Source organism: Antedon mediterranea, chromosome 4, assembly GCF_964355755.1.
Source record: "Antedon mediterranea chromosome 4, ecAntMedi1.1, whole genome shotgun sequence".
Taxonomy (NCBI): domain Eukaryota; kingdom Metazoa; phylum Echinodermata; class Crinoidea; order Comatulida; family Antedonidae; genus Antedon; species Antedon mediterranea.
The window spans coordinates 3,604,541-3,626,365 of NC_092673.1; the positions used below are offsets into that span (position 1 = coordinate 3,604,541).

Consider the following 21,825-nt stretch of genomic DNA (forward strand, 5'->3'; position numbering starts at 1 on the left):
TCAAGGCGCTATAATTATTCCAGTTCAAGAAGAAAAAGTTTATAGGCCTATTATGCTTAACTTTATGAAGCAAGACGTACGAAACAACTTACTGTTTTAGGCGACCGATGCTCGAGTTTCGATATATTTCGTCAAGAAACGTCAATTAACAGGCTCTGAGGATATTTTTGAAATTGATTTTTCTAAGAAAAAGCGAATTATGACAGATTCTTTATTGAACTTCCAGGCTCTTATGAACCCTTCACGATCAAGTGCATTTATTATGAGCAATCCACAACTTGCTGCTTTACATAATATGGCAGAGAAAACACCGGGTTTAGGCTACCCCACAGGACATGTCCGTAAAGCGCTGTCGCCGTCGGCCACTCCACACGGAATCAACGATATTTTGAGTAGGCCGGAATCGGCAGGAGCATTCTTTGCAACTTCAATGGGTATTCCACGTCTGAACTCTTTTGCATCTAGTTTTTATTTGAATCGATTAGCTAAGCCGTTAAGCGAGCTAGCAGGGCATGGAAGCCCGGGACCATCACCTTTATATTGGCATCCTGCGAGTTTATTCCAGGCATCATCACCATGGGCAGACCGTCTAGCTTGTGCGTCAGGTATGTATACTTATTTCTCATTCAGTAAACTAAGGTATAAACTAATTTAGAAACATTAGGGCTTGTGATGAAAAATAGTAATATATTATTAATATTGTAGGCCTATCAACATTTTACATATCAACATAGTTAGAAGCTATTGCTTTTCTTCTTTATCGAAATGGAGGTCTCTATATCTCAATTATAAGTTAGGCCTATATGCCTGGATTATCGTATAACACACGATTATGTATCGGTCCAAACCACTTCGGTACGGCATTGAACCATATCGAATTGTTATCGAAAACAAAGGTTATCTCTTGTCCTAACCCAACGGTAAACTGACTTATTTTCACTTTACAAACAAATATTTTCGTTAAGTTAACAAATGTATACTTGTAACAATGATAATGCTTTTAATGTAGCATCAAGTGTCTTTTAGTCGTACAGGTCGTCACGACGTGTACGGTATTGAAATAATGTCAATGGAACATAGGCCTAACATATATTTAAAATTAACGAACTCATTATGGTCTTTCAGTAGCATGATAACGTATATTTTTAAACAATCAGTGTCAGCGTTTTATAAGTAAGCCTACCCTAGTACACGTATTTCAAAGCCTGATTTTGTAGGCTGACTATTCGTAATAGTTACAACACGACTCAAAGTCGTCAGATCGGCTGAGCATTCGTCGTGCTTACGTGTTTCGGATGTATAAACACATGCCTAGGTGTTGCATAAATTGACATTTTTGTCATAACATTCTAATTTCATAACATTCTAATTTCAATAATATAATATTCTATTTTAAATAATTTGATTTTTCGTTGAAATCCGCACGTACTAATTCTGACATTTTGTGATAATTCTGTATTTTTTTAAATTAGCATATTAAATATGGCAATATAGATATTACTGGTTCATTTCATAAATTTTGTTGAAATATGTGGTTATAGTCACATTCCTGTATTGAAAAACGAACATAATGTAATTCATAATTAATTTTTACTCTATACTCTTATATCTCTATTATGTAATTTGATTCATTATATAACCGTATAAATTATTTATTATAATAATTAATATTCATAATAAAATAATATTAATTATGATATTTTAAAGTTTGTGTTAAGAATATATAACACATACCATAGGTCTAATACTGAACAAAGATGCTAAAACGCATGTTCTTTAACTGCAAATAATGAACATATTTACGATCATAATTCAAGATCCAACTGATAAAATCTAAACGAATTAGAAATTAAAACGTTTTTAAATTCGTCTTTATTGTTTGAAATAACTTTCTTGATGTTATGAACATTATAATCGTTTTAGTATTGTGATGCTGTGTGGTTATTTACGACTCTTCTTTCACGTTAATAACAATTTCGTAAAGACATCTTTTGTTTGCTTTGCGCTAACATTTTATCGAGATTCCAACATCCAATAAATTATATGTAAACTTCGTATAGTAAGCCGCAATGTTTTGGATAATTATTTCGTCTTAACGTAAGCTAACCATTATTGTATAGTTCATCTGAAAACGAGGGATTTGTAAATACATTATCTGAAACATTCAATGTACTCTCATTATTTTTCGGCATAATTGATGGTACTTATGTAATATATTCAATATAGGCAATAATATTGTATACGATTACATTCATTTCAATAATCAATATCATTTGTTATTTAATAATTTTTATTATTAATAATAACCAATTATTTAGTTAAATATCAATCAATAGGGTAAATTGAATCGATGTGGACATGCGTGATAAAAAATATTGGTTGTCAAAACCGCTAAATAGGCCTACGGTTACAACAACAAACTAAAAAAAGTTTTGTTTTTTATGAAGTATGATAGGCCTAAGTTAAAAATTAAAACAACGAAGTAGACTTATTTATTAAAATAAAGGTCCTAAATAAAATGCGTATACAGTACAACGAAATATATTAATAGAACATTTTAAATTATCATACCAACATACAGTATGCTCATAAACATATATCAGTTTCTAAAGAAAAGCCAAGGCGAAATGAACATTATAAAGTATTTAAATTAGGCAATTCGCCTGTGATAATTTACTATAACTAGAAATTTGTATACAGTCAGATATGTATTTCAAAACTGTGCAATGGCGATGTATTTTCTAGCTGTTATTAAACATCATCGAATGTATTGTTAAAAATGTCTTCAGATTTAGAAAACATGCATTTTGCTGCAAACTCTTGCGCAAATTTGAAGTCATCCCACGAACTCTACTTAACGAAAATCCAAGCAAGATGATAAACTGGAATGAAATGGGAATTAATGATATCATAATGATGATGATGTTCGCAATACTTGCTTTTTAAATCCAACCAAGGCAATATAAGATAATGCAACTGAAAATGTTAACGAACGGAAAGTGACACTACGCGTTTATTTGCATTTATATCGTAACACCTTGAAGAAACACTAGTTTAAAACGCGCGTGTACAAAAGCTGTATACTATTTTAACATAATTTAGACGCGCGCGTACAAGAGCTGTACCAATTGTATCATAATTTGGACGCACGCGTACAAAAGCTGTACCAATTGTATCATCATTTAGAAGCGCGCGTACAAAAGCTGTACCAATTTATAATTTGGACGCGCGCGTACAAAAGCTGCACCATTTTATCATTAGTGGAAGAGCTTAAGTGCAATTATTTTTGCATCAGTTTTTTAAATACAAGTATGTACTTGTTTTTTTTTAAATTTCGGCAAATCGCAAATATTTATCCATAGGTCTATGGTTTTTGTTATAGGCCCAAATTCATGAGGAAAATCACAAAATATTTTTGGAATTAGTTCTATTATGCATATATATATATCACAGAATATTGTTGAAATTATATATATATATATATATATACGCAATGTAGTTAATATGCAATTTTGATGGCATAATTTTGAAAATATTAAAAACTTACTTGAATATACCGTAAATCTGTCAGACCTATGTTGATAAATTAAACGGGTCAATGTATATTTAGGTGTTGGAAATTTATTGCATTTCTTAACAAAGCGTTTTCGAAATAGATAACACATTTGTCGAGTGATTACTGTACAAATTAAATAATGAGCCTCGTGTATATAATGTGTTTGCGTACAGTTAACCCCGTTAAGTTATTTCAATATCAATAGATATTATTTGATATTTAGTGTACAATTTAATGATTAATTGGCGTTAATGTGATGGGAAGAGTAAGTGTTTGTCTTTTTCGAAAATTTGCTTGACAACCGCATGGAATCAACAACATAGATATAGGTTTATTCGTTTTCGCTGATAAGGTAATGGCTAGATAGCGTATAGTATATCTTGCATCCTTCTATATCTTTTGATTAATATTTATACCGTCAACAATTTAATATCTGTAGTATAATACTTCATCTCCATCAATATATAGATAATGAATTTATTTCATTAGGATTTTAACCGAATTCTAACCTTTCAAACCAAGTTTGGTAAATCGAGTAAAATAACAAATAGGTATATTTTAAAAGTATTTATAAATGTTATTATTTATTTTAATTAATTTGTTAAATTTATTCTATTGCATCACAGTCATTCTCTAGGCCTAAATCATGTATTTTCTGTCAGAATTTTTACTTTTTATTTTTTACATTTAAAAAATGTAATTATGACCGGACAGTGTACTTGTGTCAACGACATTAGTAGCTGGGCTAGTTCACATAGTTCATGCAACGGTTAATGTAACAATGAATGTAATGATTTACCCTTCTCATCCCCTTGTTAGACCTGGGACTTTAAATTATTGTATGAAAAGTCGTAGAATTGAGGTCTTTGAACGAATATCCGAACATGATCTAATATTATGTTGTATTTTGATAGTTACATAGGCACATTATAATACAAGCTGTGTTTAATGTGTTGTCATTGACTAGTGTTATACTATCTTTATGAGATTCGATGAAACAAAGCCTATGAGAAATGATTTTCATTTAGACACGTACAAACTTAAATGTAGTTTATAAATTAAAATGTCTTTATTTTAATCAATAATGTTAACATTATTCCGAGTAATGATCTACATCATAATGCTGAGAAAGTGACGATTATATTGACACCGTACTGCGCATGCTTTGTATTTTAATCGGATGTGCGCATGACCTTTATATAAAAAATAAACGATAGAGCACACGTTACAAATTAATCATGCTTAACGACATGTAAATGCACAATTATTACTAAATACAATTATAACAAAAACATACAGATATTGTGTGATGATATTTGTATGTTGAGACGCGCGCGTACCATGCGCAGACGACCGCTTGGCGCTACCATTGGGAAAAATGCTTTCAATGTCCGGGTCATCAGATGACCAGATGAATTGCTATAATTTACCGTATTCATTAAGACAATATAATGTCATGGTATTGGTAATAAAGGTGCAATAATGTATTAATTATATACAAATATGCCCAAATATGGTAGTGATATGCCCAAATATAGTAGTGATATGACATCATTATGTCTATATATGGGCACACACATTACATAAAGTTTGATAGTGTAGACAGAGCTTATATTAAGCGTTACCATTGGAATGCCATTCCAGTTAGTGTTCTCATGGAAGAGTTTAACTCTTCTCTGGTGTTCTTAACAACAGATATATATTTTCCTCCTTCCTTTCTTATGAATTATATAATATATATATATATATATATATATATATATGATAACGTCATTTTAAATAGAAATAGCTTACAACGAAATAACCCACACCGCTGATCAAATAAAATTAATACTTGAGCCTTTTATCATGAAAGCCGACGTACAGCAGATAAAGCAAGACCACGTATTTGTTTGTGAAGCAAAACACACCAGCTGAATATTCACATATTGATATGAAAGTTAATGTGAATTAATTGATATGAAAAGCAAAGATACACGGGTTAATGAACATATGAACAACTTCTCAAAACAATTAAAATGAGTTTAATAGCGGTGAAAATGATGACTGATTAGATTAGATACGTATTAAGCGCCCTAATATTCAGGTCAAACCAACTGGTGATGTTTAAGTTAAGTGCTTTGGACTGGTACAGTATGAATGCGCCTAGTTCGTTAATTTTCCCAGTGGAAATTATCACTGTATTAACGCGCATTAAGCCTTATTATTAATGTATTCAATTAGTCTTTATGGCGTGCCATAGATGACAAAAACTAGTAGTATTATCTATAAATTTAGCCTAACATTTATATATAAGTGTTTGATGTCCTGGTTGTTTTCTGTTGATTTGTCCTGTTCCGTGTCCCGCTTGTTGTTGTCCATTCGTTTTGTGTCCGAGGCAGACCCGACTCAAGATCCTGTATCTTTCTGGGATCCCGCCTATGTGCCTACATTGCTTAAAGAAAAACCAACACCAAATTCATTCCATTTTATTCAAGTATTGCAATTTCACTCTTTCCTTAATTAATCGTGAACAAGTAGGCCTATACGCGCGGTTAAGTTATTTCCCGCGCGGAATATTCCCCATTTTAAGTGTGAATTACAATAATTATTAGAAGAATACAACAGCTAAAATTATAAAGATAATTTGTCATAAAACTAATAATAATTAATCGTCAACGCATTTAACAAACAAACAAAACACGTTGTATATTTTGTTATCGTAAATTAATTAGTATTTATGATGTTCAATTTCTTGGTCGCGTGCCGTCTCGTTTCCTTTTACTGCGCGGTAAAATGTAAATATTGATAAGTATTAATGACGAGATATCGGAACTTAAAAGGATAGCATACTGATTGACATCTCAAAGTGTTATTAATTAACGGCAAGGTGATTAGCGCTAAGTGATTAGTAAATGATGCTATTTGAGGCTATTTTCACACGGGTTCAACTCATGGAATAATTATACTCAGTCCCTCATGTAAAAGCATTTTAGAGATGTAATTATAGTTCACTATAATATAATATTATACATATATTGCCTGTTTAGAGGTTAAATATAAGATTTGAAATCCCCGAGGGAACGATATTTTGTTCGAGTGAATATATATTTCCCGAAGCGCTAGCTGAGGGAAATATAATTCTCGAGAGCATAATATCATTCCCTATGGATGTAAAATCTTATATTTTACCGATATAAAAGGGGATATCTGTTATATTATATAGCACACTTTTCATGGAAAAAAAAAACATGCTCAAAAGCGTTTTACATAGATACATCTAGACAGACATAAAGATAGGCCTATATAGATATATAATAAAAGTATGGATACAGTTCAAGTAGTTAAATTTATATTCAGTTTCATTATTACAACTTTGGCTTATTATATACCGTTATTATAAAACACTTATATATTAAAACATCAAAAATACAACATTAAAAAGTATGACAATATCTCTTATGTTGAAATCTTCATCATTAAACGCAGATATTTCCTATTTAAAAGGAAAACAACATATTTTACTCTTTACCATCTACTTAAAAACAAAAATTAAAAATAATAATGATTTATAAGTGTTAATACATAACGTGAGAATAAGTTCAGCTTTTACTATTCCGTCTAGGCTGCTTCAACTCAACGCACTTGACATAAACCGATCAATGTATAGTATTACAATTTAGTTTAGTAGGCCTAAATATTTTGGAGAAATAAAGGGTATACCCACTGTTTTAATGACTGAAATAATTGAGTTTAAAACGTAATATTATTTTTACTTTTAGCAGCAGCAGCACAAAGCCAGGGTATAACAGTAGATAAAGATGGTAAGAAAAAGCATACAAGGCCTACGTTCTCTGGACAACAAATATTCGCTTTGGAAAAAACATTCGAACAAACCAAATATTTAGCAGGCCCTGAACGGGCTCGATTGGCCTACGCCCTTGGTATGACTGAAAGTCAAGTGAAGGTAAGAATATTATAATAATTATTTTTTAATAAATTCACAAAGATTAAAGAAACAACAATGATAATTAATATCTATAAAATGTCGTTTGAATGCTGTACGCGCTCATCAAATACCAGTACCGTGAGATAATTTTCATATTTTAAAGATATATTGCCACCCCCCCCCCCCCCAATAATAATAATAAAATGCCATTTAATGTCACATACCGGTAACAGTTATTTACTTTGACCAAAACTGGATCGAAAAACAATTATTTACCTGAAAAATGTAATTTAAAGCAATGGTTTTTGGTTAAAATTAAACGTTTATGCTGTATTTTTATACGTGAAATAATTTTTTTGGGTGTTTTTTTTACAAAAGTGAATAACTTTATTAAAACGAAAAAAGAACCTATTTAAAGTCTGATTTTATTATTCTTAATTTTTCATGTTTTTGAGGGATAATACCTCTTTAATATCAAGTCAATTGCAATAAAATGTATAGGCTATACAAGAAAATATATAAAAGATTAATATTGTGGTACAATAAAACCTCTCAATTTCGTATATGAGAAGCCAAGGGAATTATGTTCTAGTATAGGTTTAAGGTACGTCATACACTAATAATAGGTACTTTTTGCGAGTTTTTCGAAATGTTTCACATCGTAAAACAGATGGTTAAATTTCCAATCGAACATGGAATTTAACGAACGATAACGACATATTACTAGGATTAAATATAGTGGAATGAAGGAAAAATATTGTGCTTTGGTATTTTGTTGAGCATTTTAATTCAATCACGTGATCGCATCAATATTTCTACGCAGTAAATCATCAACGACTTAACCTATTTGGAAACAATTTTTATATTAATCAGATAATTGAAAATGCTATCGAATAATTTTTACTGGTTATACATTTGACAACTGTAGAATTTTCAGCGTTGATTTACACTCGTGGCAAACTAAACTTAGTAGGATTTGAAGTTAACGAAAATATTTTAACGAGCGTATAAAAACTGATATTAATAAATTGTCGTTTTGCAAATGGAGCTTAATCAAATACTGGCGAATACATTATTATGATTGAGGAGACCGTACGCCAATATGAGCAGTGAATGCTATCATCATTATTATCATTAATGCATCTCCTCCTTATCATCGTATCTCATCAACATAACTATCATATTTTCGTCAACTTGACCACCACAACTTCATGATTCACCATAATTATCACTCGTTGTCAACATCTTTCGTTGTCATCATCATCACCATCATCTTCATCTTTTTCGTCATCGTCATCTTTTTCACCACCATCATCTTCGTCACCATCATCATCTTCGTCTTCGTCACCATCATCTTCGTAATCATCATCATCTTCGTCACCATCATCACCTTTTTTACCATCATCATCATCATTATCATTTTCCTCACATCATTATCATCTTCTTTTTTACCATCATCATCATCATCATCATCATCATCATCATTATCATTATTATCCGTACGTTCATATGAAAACATTCTTTAAAATAAGTAATCCCGATGTAGTCTCCCATCTGTAGTCGTAGCGCTCGTCTAAAAACTTCTGCTAAATAATAAAGCCTATTAAAATCAATTTGTTTCGATTTTTGTTAATGATTAAAGTGTAATTTGGCAATTATTCTGAGTGCGTGGTATATCCTGTAAATAAATCTTGTGATTGATTAGACTGTAAAACAATTACCCAATAATTGTCGCTGTAATTCAATGTAAACCTTTACCAAATGTGACAGATTCTGCATCTTAAAGTCTCAATTACCTTTTATTTAAAATCGTTAAGTGACCATCAAAAAAAAGTAAGGAACATTTCAATTAGTAAGCAAATATCTGCTCGTTATTATAAAATTATTTATTTAATCGGGCTACAGTTTAATTATAAGATTATATATTTTAGTAATCACATCACTTTTATTCGTTTTGTAGGCCTATACCAAAGTATGTTCACTAAAATACTGGGATGTCGAATGTATAACTATTTCAATTAATTTCAATACTCGAAACAACAGCCTGTATAGTATTTATAAGATTGTAATAGTACTTTTAAAAAAATAACTGAAATCAAATCATCGATAAAATAGTGAAAAACTGTGTTGTGTAAAATGATGTCAATATTTTGTACGCGTCAATGTTACGACGTCTCTTCGTTGGCACCAAGATATATACGCCTGTTTTTGTGACGGGTTTAATTTGATATTATTCACCGATAAAAGACATGACATAACTAATAATTCGTAATAATAAGTTCATCTGTTCAAAACCATCACACAATATAGGGGAATGATGGCCGCGTAACCTGGCTAGCAGACGATAAAACCATCTCCTAGCCCTTTGGCGCCAACACCTGCGTAAACTGAGCGATCTTTGTAAAGTAAAGTACAGTACATAGGTACCCAGGGGCTCGTAGTAACATTTCTGGCTATCATTGTATGAATTGTAGCTATAATTCTTTCTTGAAAATAGTTGTACTTAGGCTGTTTCTCAGTACTTTGGGGCATTCATTCTCTCGTTGTAATGTTCTCTATCACCGGTTGACCTTCGTTAATACTCGTTTCTTAAATACAAATGTATGTTTTCGTAGATCTTTTACGAGGATTTTAACGAACGATTTACAATTAACATCTCGGAAAAATAGTTTCGATTGAGGATTTGTGACTGTTATTGAAGCTTTTATAACGAAAGAATTTATGTAAGAAGATTAAAGTAAGAAAGGATTAACTTGCGTACAACATATTTTACCTGAAACTAAATACTTACAGTATATTTAAAGTTTATGCCGTCTATTAGACAGAGGACGCTTTAAAATCTTGCGAACTTTCTTATTATACTCGCTAGTTACACGCGAGTATTTTACGCGCGCGTTCGATTGTTGATAACAAGGCACATCAACGTTGTACCGCATTATTTGGTGAATGTTTTTTTGTTTAAATCCCATCATTCTCGACAAAATTAAATATTAAACTTAAACAGATATTCTATTCTTTTACAAGATAGCGAAGATAACTAAACAAAAATTCTGGAGAGTTTTTGCATTTCTTGTTAAAACTCTATTAATTGAGGTATTAATAAGATGGTTAAATTTCGCCAGGTGTGAACTGGTTTAGCAAGTGCGTTTGCTGCAAGCTAAATGCGTTTATCAACACCTTCTAAATAACTGGAAACTAAAAATAAAAACATCCTATTTAAAGTTCGAAAGTGCATCTTAACTCAAATCCTATACCAGTCAAGTCCACTTTTCGTTAAATAATTTTCATATATCATTTTTATAAATCATTTTTATATATCCATATCAAATAGAAATAGGCCTATACGACAACATTCATTTAATAACTAGCTAGCGTATGTTGTTTATGTATTACATTCACTGAGGCCAAATCGAGATTATCGAAAGCTTTTTAGTTGGCTTTGTTTTTGTCAAATAAGTAATGTAATTATTATTATTATTATTTTACATTTAACAACGATATATCTAAAGTAGGCTACAATGATATTCATAATATTTTGTTAAACATTGTTTATTTGCTGTCTTGTGAATGTATGTAATTATCGGTGCAATTTTTGTATAAATAAATAGTTACACTGTTCAATAAATCTGATGCAATGTAATACAATAAAAATAAAAAATTTTAAACGGATTTTACATTAAAAATAAACAAATGATTTAAATAAACTATAAATGCATTACCTCAGCAACAATGATACGTCCTTGTAATATTCAAGAATCGTTTTCTTTTTTCAAACGTTATCAATAGGCCTAAATAGGCCATCCTTATTTATTTTCTTCTTCGATGTGGACTGACATACAATTATTTTTTTTAATAAATTTAAAAGCACAAGGTTACAAATCTTAATTGTAGGCTCTAACATTGTCTGGTAATATTAAACAAGAGTTTAGCGTAATAAAGGACGAAACGAGATTTCGATTGTCCCTTGATAGACGTGAAACGCGATTTAAATGTGTGAAACGCGTTAGCTATTGTGTGTCTATTAACACCTTGGACTTTCATCGTGGCGTAAAAGTTACCACTGTTGTTCGCTCATATTTACACAATTTGAATTTAATTTGTTTTTGGCGAGCAATTTAAGTACTGATTTCCGGCCTTCGTGAAATGTAATTAAAAAATGATTATTTTACGTATAAACTACCAAAAGGTATTTGTATCCCGTATTAACGTCATTTTAATGCATTTTGTTGACAGCCAGAAAATTGCTTTATTGGGAAAAAATTAAAGGTATAATTTTAAAGAGAAACGCGAGTTGAGAAAGAAAATTTCTTGTGCAAAGTTCACATTATTAAATAATATTTTAAATACTTCTATAAATATTCGATTCACTAAGGATACATTTGATGATAATAACATCCACTTGGAGACCGATATATCTAGGTATATATTTGCTTCAAAAACAGTTTGAATATAGTACACCGCGGCTGCGCAAATAACCGAATAAATAGACACTCTGTAATGGCCAATCATGGCATTATGCTAACTAAAATGATTGTGACACTCAAATGTACATCATATTATATTTTGATTGCATAAAATACGATAAACTCAATAATCGATGATTTAGTAATTTAGCTTCGGTTTTTTCTTGTTTTTTTTTTTATTAAAAAAATGTATTCATTATAACAAGTAAATGAATAGTATAGTTTATTGATATTAGTGACAGATATTAAAAGGCCAACAACAGCAGCAGCGTTAAGTTATAGTTTGTGTTTTTAAAGCCCGTACTATAGTTTAGTAATAATATAGGCCTACAATAGTCGAATATGTCGTAACAGTAATATAAGTAATGGGTCTTGTAAGCTTTGAAATTGAAGATAGCGGTAATGAATAGCTGTATAGGGAGTATTTTCATTTTTATTAGTATCATTATTATCATAAATACGTCAAGTGTAAATGAAGCTAAGTACACTTACAAGCATTTACTTGCGGCGTTCTTCAAACGTACGATATATGATTCCAGTCATCTTGTAGGCCGTAAAGAATAGAAACAATATTGCTAAAGCGTTGATGATAAAATTTACCAAACGGACTTACTGGTGTTTTCAAAACTATGGCATTTACTGACCCATGGGACCTCGAGTTAACGGTGTCACTTCAAAAGAAACTTAAGACAACAATTCCTTTCAAGAAAAAAAAAGTGCTACGATTAGTAAAAACAGTAAGTTTCATATGGCGAGCGATTATCTTAAACGCCTGTCTTTATAATCCGAAACACTTTGCAAACGACTTCTTTCGAGTAATAATGACTGATAGATCTTTATGATATTGTATCATTTTAGTGTTTTGCTCAATTTAAACGAACTAACGTGTATTTACGCGCTCTTTGCTGGCTTTTAAACACTGATTTTGTCAACGTTGTTTCCACAGCGTCGATGCGGATATTATCATTGCAATTAATATTTTCAAATAAGACACAAATACGGCTTAAGTAGGCTGTAATTGCGTTTTGTCGCCAAATAAAACACAACCGTTAACTTGTACCGAATATTTTTATGAGATATATCTCAACAATAATTGCAATTTTTTCAATGTAAAACATGTTGAAACATATGCTGTTGCGCAAGCAGTTAGACAAAGTGCTTTCCCGCACTATTTTAATTCTATTTAAAAAAAACATGCGAATTATGCAACGCATTAAATAATAGTACACGAGGCGAGACAACTCAATATTGCCAGAGAAAAGTAAGGTTATTGCATATTTAAATTTTAAGATTATGTCTATAAGTGAGTGATCCTTTATTTCTCTCTTGTAAATCGACTAATAACTCAATTTGTCATGTTGTGATGCGACTGTTGACAAGGTTTGTAAATACATCGAAATCGTTGAAGGAATAAGTAAATAAACCAAGTCATGAAAAAAAAAACAACCGGAGAAAGAATCCGTTGATTAATATCCTAGTCCTTTCAAGAATGTACAGTACATTTCTGATGATGACGGTTTAAAGAATTGATTAATTCGTCTTCAGGCCTATTACGACTTTGATTAATTAGGATAGAGTTTTGATTATTAAGACAATTAAACTTGTAAGTGTATTGATCAAGATAATAAATTTTAGATTTAATTCTAAGCTATTTGTCCTTGTTGAATTAAAAACACGAGCGATATTGATGTTGGGAAAACCGGTAAAGCTGGCAAAATACGTTAGTGTTTGTGTATTTAAACAAATTATTGTTTTTTTCAAATGTCTTTACAATCGCTAGTTTAATTTTTTTTATATTTGAAGACAATTTTTTGTTTATGATTTAAATTCATTAGTTGTGAATCTAATGAATTCAAAATTATTATTTTTATTATTCTATAATAAGTAGCATGACCTTATATTTATGATACGCAATTTGACACCCGGGTTCAAACACTGATGAAAGTTATACGCGCGCGTTAACTTTGTGTTAATGATGATTTTGAATTGCGCCCTCTCTATCGACACACATTTTCAGTCTGACCAAATCAAAATTTGTGTTTTTTTCCCATTTTATTGATATCGATGAAAATTAATGTGTGCAAATATTATCCATCTAATAAAATCTAATTTTATAATAAAGATTTGAGACACGTTGAGTATCATAAATCACACATTTAAAATTATTATTTTATTCAAGACGTGTTTTTGTGCGTTATTATTATCCTTTTCATGGCAACCAAATTGCTCCTAATTACCTCAACATTGTTAGTTACTGTGCAAGTTCATTAATACCTCGGCAGTTAATTGTATATCGGCAAATCAAACGGTTTCTTCTACCAGATCAACACTTATACCAGAATATAATTGCAAATATTATTTACCAAATACCTAAGACCAGCGATAACAAGATATGAATTGCACGCTATACTCGAGTACGTACACTTATTAATTACTGAGAAACATGATTTCTGGATAGCTTATCGTGTAAACATTCATTACCCCAGCCACGTGAAATTCTCATTACACTATTATTACCCAAGTATTCTAGTCATTTTTGTCATAATGATTGCGATATTCTAGCAATAAATTATAGGATATGTAATTTACAGCTCTTTAATTTTGTCGACAATTACGAGAAAGGCTGTTGGACTAATAGGAGGTTATTAATAACATTTATTTTTGTGTTCTTCCGCGCAACTGGTGCGTTTTGTGGTATGCTGTTATTTCTATCCCGGAATTGAAATGTCAACATTATTACTGATGCAAATATTAAATAAACGACAGAACTGTACCCAGCTACTTAATTGCTAAAGCTATGTCTACACTATCAAACTAGTGTGACAAAAAACCTTGAACTATCATGTACTGTATATCTATCATAAAATTGTGAATATGTTTTTTTAAGTTGTGATATCATGACGGTTACATAATCAATTAATATCCGGTTATAATATTGATTATAAATATGTTTTCTTTTCTAGGTATGGTTTCAAAACCGACGAACGAAATGGCGTAAGAAACACGCGGCGGAGATGGCCTCCGCTAAGCGTCGCCAGGATAACGAAACACATGATTTAGTGGCGGCTAAAACAAGCCTACCAAATGAACGAGAAATGGACAGAAACAATCCAGAAATGCTTGCAAAAAGAATACGAATCGAAAATAATCAGGAAGAAGACAAATCAGACTCGGAAAGTCTGAATTGATTCTGTATTTCTTAAATTGAGAAACTTTTAGAGGATTGTGGCCCTTGGCTGGTCAAGGGACCTTAGCGACATGCACCGCACCAGTTTCCTTCTGCGCATGCTTATTTACCAAGAGTATAAAGTTGGAAGGAAGCTGTTTGTACCATAGAACATTTCAAACTGTATAGAAAATAATAAATTGTATGTAAAGCACTGTTTAAGTTAACTGTTTTGAAAGGAAATCCTTCCATCAGGATAACATATTTATGATTTTTTTTTTATTATAGTAATAAACTTTAAAACAATATATATATATATGTTTTTACTTTCGCAATGATGTATAAAGTCTTAGAGAAATAGACTCAATATAAAAAGGGGAAAATCATTTTCGTCATAATCAAGTCACATAAATTAAATTCTACTTCATTCTATGAAAATTTGAATTTGGAGACTCTTCGCACAATTTTGACTTGGAAAAGTCCGACAACAGTCGCCCATGCGCACATGGTCCTTTATCTACTGAGTTTCTTTAAAGTCAAAGAAGATGAGCGAACCAATCAAATTGTTCTTTTGTTTAGCATTGTGAAAGTAGTCAAGTGATCTATTAGCTGATCCAATGCTTATTGTATATTATATAATATTTTACTCTAATTGGGCAAACAAACTTTCAAATCTCGGATGTGCGCGTATACTAAAAGCGTACGCGCACTTCGATTAATCTAATAATGTTCACATATTTTCTTATGACAAACAATATCTTATGTAATCATCTAAATAAAATGTCATGTCATACATTGCGCGTCTTCGATAAGCCTAAGTACGCACCTTCTCATATAGAACATTAGATGGTTCTTATTGTAAGATAAATTGGATCTTTAACATTGCCTTGATCTTTTATTGTAGTGAGTTGTGAAAAGTCATACTTTAAGCGGGCAATCTGTATTTTAGTAATGATAAAACACATATCCGTTTTCCATTGCATATCTGTATATGGCATTTAACGTGTTAATGACACTAAATGGCGTATGGCCTAGACAAAACAAAACTTTCAATAAGACATTAAAAATATATGCATGGCATTTCGTGATTTATGTTTTCTGGAATATTGATACTGACGGATAATCCGGAATTTTATGAAGAATTTTAGCGATTGTCCATAAGAAAAATCTAAAGTAACATGAATGGCTTGATAGACGTGTAACACTAACAATATAATGAGTTGGAATCGATATTTTTAGGAAATGTTGAATAAAATAAAAGAGTGAAATAATATTATTTAGCGTCTTGTCCATAAAGAGCAACAATATTAGTGGCATGTATGACTGATAGACGTGTAACACTAAACTATAATGAGTTGAAATCGATATTTTTAGGAAATGTTCAATAAAATAAAATAGTTAAATAATATTTAGCGTCTTGTACATAAAGAACGATAGTCTTGGTGACACAATGGCCGAAAACGTGTGGCACTAAAATAAGAGTTATAATAGGATTTGTTGAGAAAATGTTCCATAAAAAATAAAAAGAAAATGTTTAGTTTGCTTAGCCGTAAAGAATAATACAATGTGTTGCCCGGATGTTGAATAATCGTTCCACAAAGTAGCGTTAAGTTTGAGTTGAATAAATATGTTATAAATATCTAAAAAAAATGTTTTACTGCTGTTTGAATGTCTATTGACAAGATCAACGAAATATAGATATTAAAGTGGAAAATTACGTCATATTTTGTTTATAAATAAGGAATAGTGTTCATGGGTATTTAATATTTTCTTGTGCGAACGAACCTGTAAAAAGTTAGAGATAAGTTTGGTGGAGCCCGAGAGTGAAATGATCAACTAAAATATCATTTCAGAGGTTTGTTTGTAAATAATAAACAATGTGTATATTTAGCAAGTTAAACAAAAGTAAATACGTTCAGTTCTAAAATATTATTTGTAGTGAAGAAATGTATTTCTTTGAGTATAAAACATTATGGTATTATAGGCCTAATGTTTACAATTAAAGAAGATCATTAAAGTATTGATTCTAAATTATAGAAAAATTAATTAGAAATATATTTTTGTTTGATTTTTCTTATCTTTTTCATTATGATATAAATAACATTATTATTGTAGAACAGGTTTCGTGTTTATTTTGTTATCATTTTGTTTATGCTAATTAAATTATTAACTAAAATGATAAACACAATTAGTGTGTAAAAATCGTTAAGTTGTCGATCTACTTTTAAAAAATAACAACATAACAGAAAATGTTATTTCTAGAGCCCTCAAGTGTTTGGACTGTTATCTATAAGTGATCAAGTGATATTGTTGATTAAGGCCGGTTTATTTTAAGAAATTGATTCGCATATTGTTATAAGAAGAAAAACATAACCATGTTGTATTTATTTTATTTCTAAAATAAAATAATAAAGTATTGAGAAATTATAAATTATCTTTTCATTTGTCATTTTTGTAATGGATTGTTTATTTTTTTTAAACGAGGATGAGAATGATGATGAAATTGAGGATGAAAATAATGATAAAACGGTGTGTTATCTAACGAAACTTATGATGAAACTATAATAATGAAATGATGTGTTATCTAAAACACAAGGATGATAAAAATGATGAAGTTATGATGAAATAGGCGTAAAGGGTTTACAAATTCGAAGTCCACCAAAGTATATTTCAGTCTATTTTTCTTCAGTATTCCCCAAGTTAGCAATTATTGTGATTGAGTAAGATGATGATGATGATTTCATCATTTCATTTCTGTTTTAATATTCTTCTTCTTTTTAAGTGTATGTAACCCATTTACACTCATTTGATACTGTAAATAGAAATTTATGTAAACTTGAAAACGTTGTTTTATTGATGGCAGCAAAAGGAATATAGAAATTGAGTAGAGATTTAAGCTAAACTTGTTTAACAACAAAAAATTTTACGTGTCCAATTATGGTAGTGATATACCCAAATATGGTAGTGATATGACATCATCATGTCCATATATGGGCACATTACTTTTGATAAATGATAGTGTAGACAGAGCTTCAGACTAAAACAATCCGTTGAAGAACCGTCCGAATACGACTCAAATTCTTATTCAACGAGTTTCTTGTTATATTATACAAAGGAGGCGCCCAAGTCAAAGCCGTTGTTTGATGATTCAAAACTAACGACACGACAAACTGTTTAAATGATATGCAAATAATCTCGATAAGCAATATTATCATTATGATGATGAAGTTAAACTCATCATGAGATGAAGCCAATTACTGCAAATTATATGAATCCAAATATGTTACCGTGATTCAATCTTAACAAATTGCCAATTTATTTTCTTCTATCGTTCATTCTATAATATTTTGATAATTGCAATAAAAGATGAATCTCAATAATATCACCAACGGACAGAAATAAATCATGAATTAGTATCCTTCGTCTTCGTATAATTATCTTATCATCGGTCGATTTGTAATTTCTTGATTCCGTGTGCTGTATACATCTAAACCGTTTGACCTTTTTTTAATATCTTTTCTCTGCATCATATTTTATGTTATCAACATATAAAAGAGGAAACCATTATGCATGGAATGTTTTACTGCTCGATAATTTTAAAATAATCTTCCTGTTTTATTTCTGAAAACGTAGAGGTATTCCACGAATCGTAAATTAAACCCCGTACAGAGCACGACATAAAGTCGCTATTCTCCCTATAATACGTTAATATTCAAACACGAATAAACTGTAATGTCCTGTTAGTTATATTTCATAACTGTAGAGAATGTTTTATCGCGGTAGCGGGGAATTTTAATCTCCTTCCGGAGGAGATATTATTGCACTAAGGGAAATAAATACTATAAGAAAACTTATGGAATGTAATTTGAATGGTTACAGGGAGTTTTACGATTTATCAAAATATTTGGTCATAGGCTTATTAAATATGCATCCAAACACTGATAATAATGCTGTGATTTGTACGCGCGCGTTCAAACAATGATAATAATGTTGTAATTTGTACGCGCGCGTTCAAACAATGATAATAATGCTGTGATTTGTACGCGCGCGTTCAAAAAATGATAATAATGTTGTAATTTGTACGCGCGCGTTCAAACAATGATAATAATGCTGTGATTTGTACGCGCGCGTTCAAACCATGTTAATAATGATGCGACTAACCGATGCATGCGTCCAAATAATGATTACATTGTTAAAAATCATATACATTATACAATAAATAACTTTTTTTTCTCATTAGGATTTGGTTTCTTGTATTAAATTATATTAAATATTATTATTGTGCATTGATTTGAATATCATTACTAGATTTATACTACATAATTATTATTTATCATCAATTTATACATAATAACTATTACAATTTATTAACTAGACAATATTATTTTTGATTGGGTTATCATTTCTTTTGTAAGCTATTATTATTTTCTTGTTCACATTGAAATAGTTATCGAACAGCGATTCGAACCAATCCATTCGTTCAATGGTAACTATTCCCATTATAAATACGTTATCTTTTATTTGGCGCACATATTGTCTCCACGGCCCAAATTCAACGCGTTGATTGGTCGACCTTAGTTGCCTTTAAATTTTAGATTTAGTCTTACTATATTGCTTTTAATGTTCTTATGAAAGTCGTGTCGGATAAATAGCAGAGCTAGGCCTACTTTGTAATATCAACGTTGTCTCAAAACACAACAGTGGTTACTTTAACCAGCCAATGGGAATTAAAGTACTAGCATATGAATATGCGTTTACTGCGCATCTCTCTTGTGCGTAATAGATACCTTAGTATCTTAGTGATCACTTATGACAAGGATTAGTTTAAGTTTTGTCAATAATTGATGTAATTAGCATTTCTATGAGTATTTATTCGTCCACAATGAGTTGTTAAATTAAGTCGTTAGTGCTGAATATACCACATGTGACAAGAATTATTATTAATCTCTATTGACCTTAATTCATTCTTTGCTTAATGATGCATCGAAAAATTAAATTGTTTCTTATGGTTTTAAATTTTGATTTTTGTATAGTTTTAATATCTTCGTTGATAAAATATTGTTTTATAATAACATATACCATAAGGACAATGATACGAAAAAGTGTAATGATTTTCTTATTTCTGATTAAAAAATGATTAAATAATCGTAACGCATGTTTAATAAAATTATCATAATGAATAGCTTAATAATTAGCCTAAATGTATGTATGTATAAATAAATATCACATTTCCAACGTAATTGTGCAAGTTATATCAAACGCATGTGCGTGCGTTGCGCACAAAAGACTCAACTCATCAACAGAAAAAAAACACGTAAAGCTCTGTCAAACTAATTGGACAAAAAAAGTGTGATGTACCCAAATAGTGTAGTAATATGCCCAAATATGGTAGTGATATGACATCATCATGTCCATATATGGTTAACATATTTTTGTCACATAAAGTTTGATAGTGTAGACAGGACTTTGCGCTTACACAACGTTCACAAACACTCGTGACATTTGTATACGTTACCAAACATCAGAGTTACGTTTGCACAACGCCACCAAACGTAGACCTAAACGTTACGCTTGTATACCGCCACACAACGCCGTCGATACAGGTACCCGAGTGGTTAACTGCGCATACAAAAAAAATCATTTTCATTTAACTGAAATATCAACCATGTTTTACCGTTTGTTATTCATACAGCTTATAAGTGTGTAATAAAAAAAGGATTATTACTATTATGTAAGTCTTTGTCACACTGTTGTTGATATAAGATGTTCTCAAATCTTTAAATTAATTATCCTTTGAATAAGGAACGCGTTCAACGATTTAAATGATAACCATGATCAAAGCCATTACGAGTTTGATTGTTAACGAAACCGTTATCTGTTAATACACGTGCATATTCCGATATTAATTGCTACTTGTAAAAAGCAAAACGGATGAAATAAATTGGTGCCAAGTGAGTCATAGGCAAAATGGAAAGCTATTTCATGGTCCGTTGATCTCATAAAAGTAGAATATCGAGAAAGACATCTTATTCAAAAATTGTCCGGGAGACAATTTACAACGATTTGAAGCGATTATACTTTAGTTAGTTTCTCATGCTACCAAAAACATGTTATTTAGTGGAATTCTCTTGAGCGCTATTAGCCAGAAGCCATAGCAAGTAACACTCGAATACGGCTCAATCCTTAGGCGTACTTCTACTAATTTCTTGCTCCTTAACGATCGAGAATGGTAATTTTAACATTTAATTTCAATACGTATAACAATCTTCGAAGGGCTATCGATATCATAAAAAGACATGAATGTATTAAACGCAAGCACAGAATGTCGATCGGGGATCAGTATATAAGAACTCCGACGTCGCGTACAGAACCCACGGGGACTATACCGTAGTTATATCCCCAAACAGGTGCGCTAACTGAGTAATAGCAGAAAATTATCAATCTTCCAAATGGACTGACAAATCAAAGATTGTAAACGTTATATGAAGTAAAGCAAATCGCGTCATTCGCCGAATAGAAGCGAAGAGCGATAGAGCAATACGCGGTTCCATCATCGATGGAAATATCAAGTCTATGATGGTGAAATGGTCCCCGGGGTGACGTTCCGTCAGTTGCTTGTGACCCCTTTTAAGAGGCTATATTGATATTAATGTTAATTACGTTTCATTCCTCGAATATTTCACAAGCAATATTAACAAAAGCTATATCGTAA

At 31.0% G+C, this 21,825-nt stretch overlaps 1 protein-coding gene across 2 annotated transcripts; it reads left to right on the forward strand.

The window, feature by feature from the left end:
- Positions 1-17,528, forward strand: LOC140046319 (homeobox protein Nkx-6.2-like). Of its 2 annotated transcripts, none has more exons than XM_072090920.1 (3): positions 1-605; positions 7,318-7,502; positions 14,911-17,528. In XM_072090920.1, exons 1-3 carry the CDS (start codon positions 200-202, stop codon positions 15,133-15,135), a joined length of 816 nt encoding a protein of 271 aa, XP_071947021.1. In that variant the 5' UTR covers positions 1-199; the 3' UTR covers positions 15,136-17,528. The 2 variants fall into 2 exon arrangements, with proteins under 2 accessions (XP_071947021.1, XP_071947022.1); XM_072090921.1 differs by having other exon boundaries at positions 2-605; positions 7,321-7,502.
- The last annotated feature ends 4,297 nt before the right edge of the window (positions 17,529-21,825 follow it).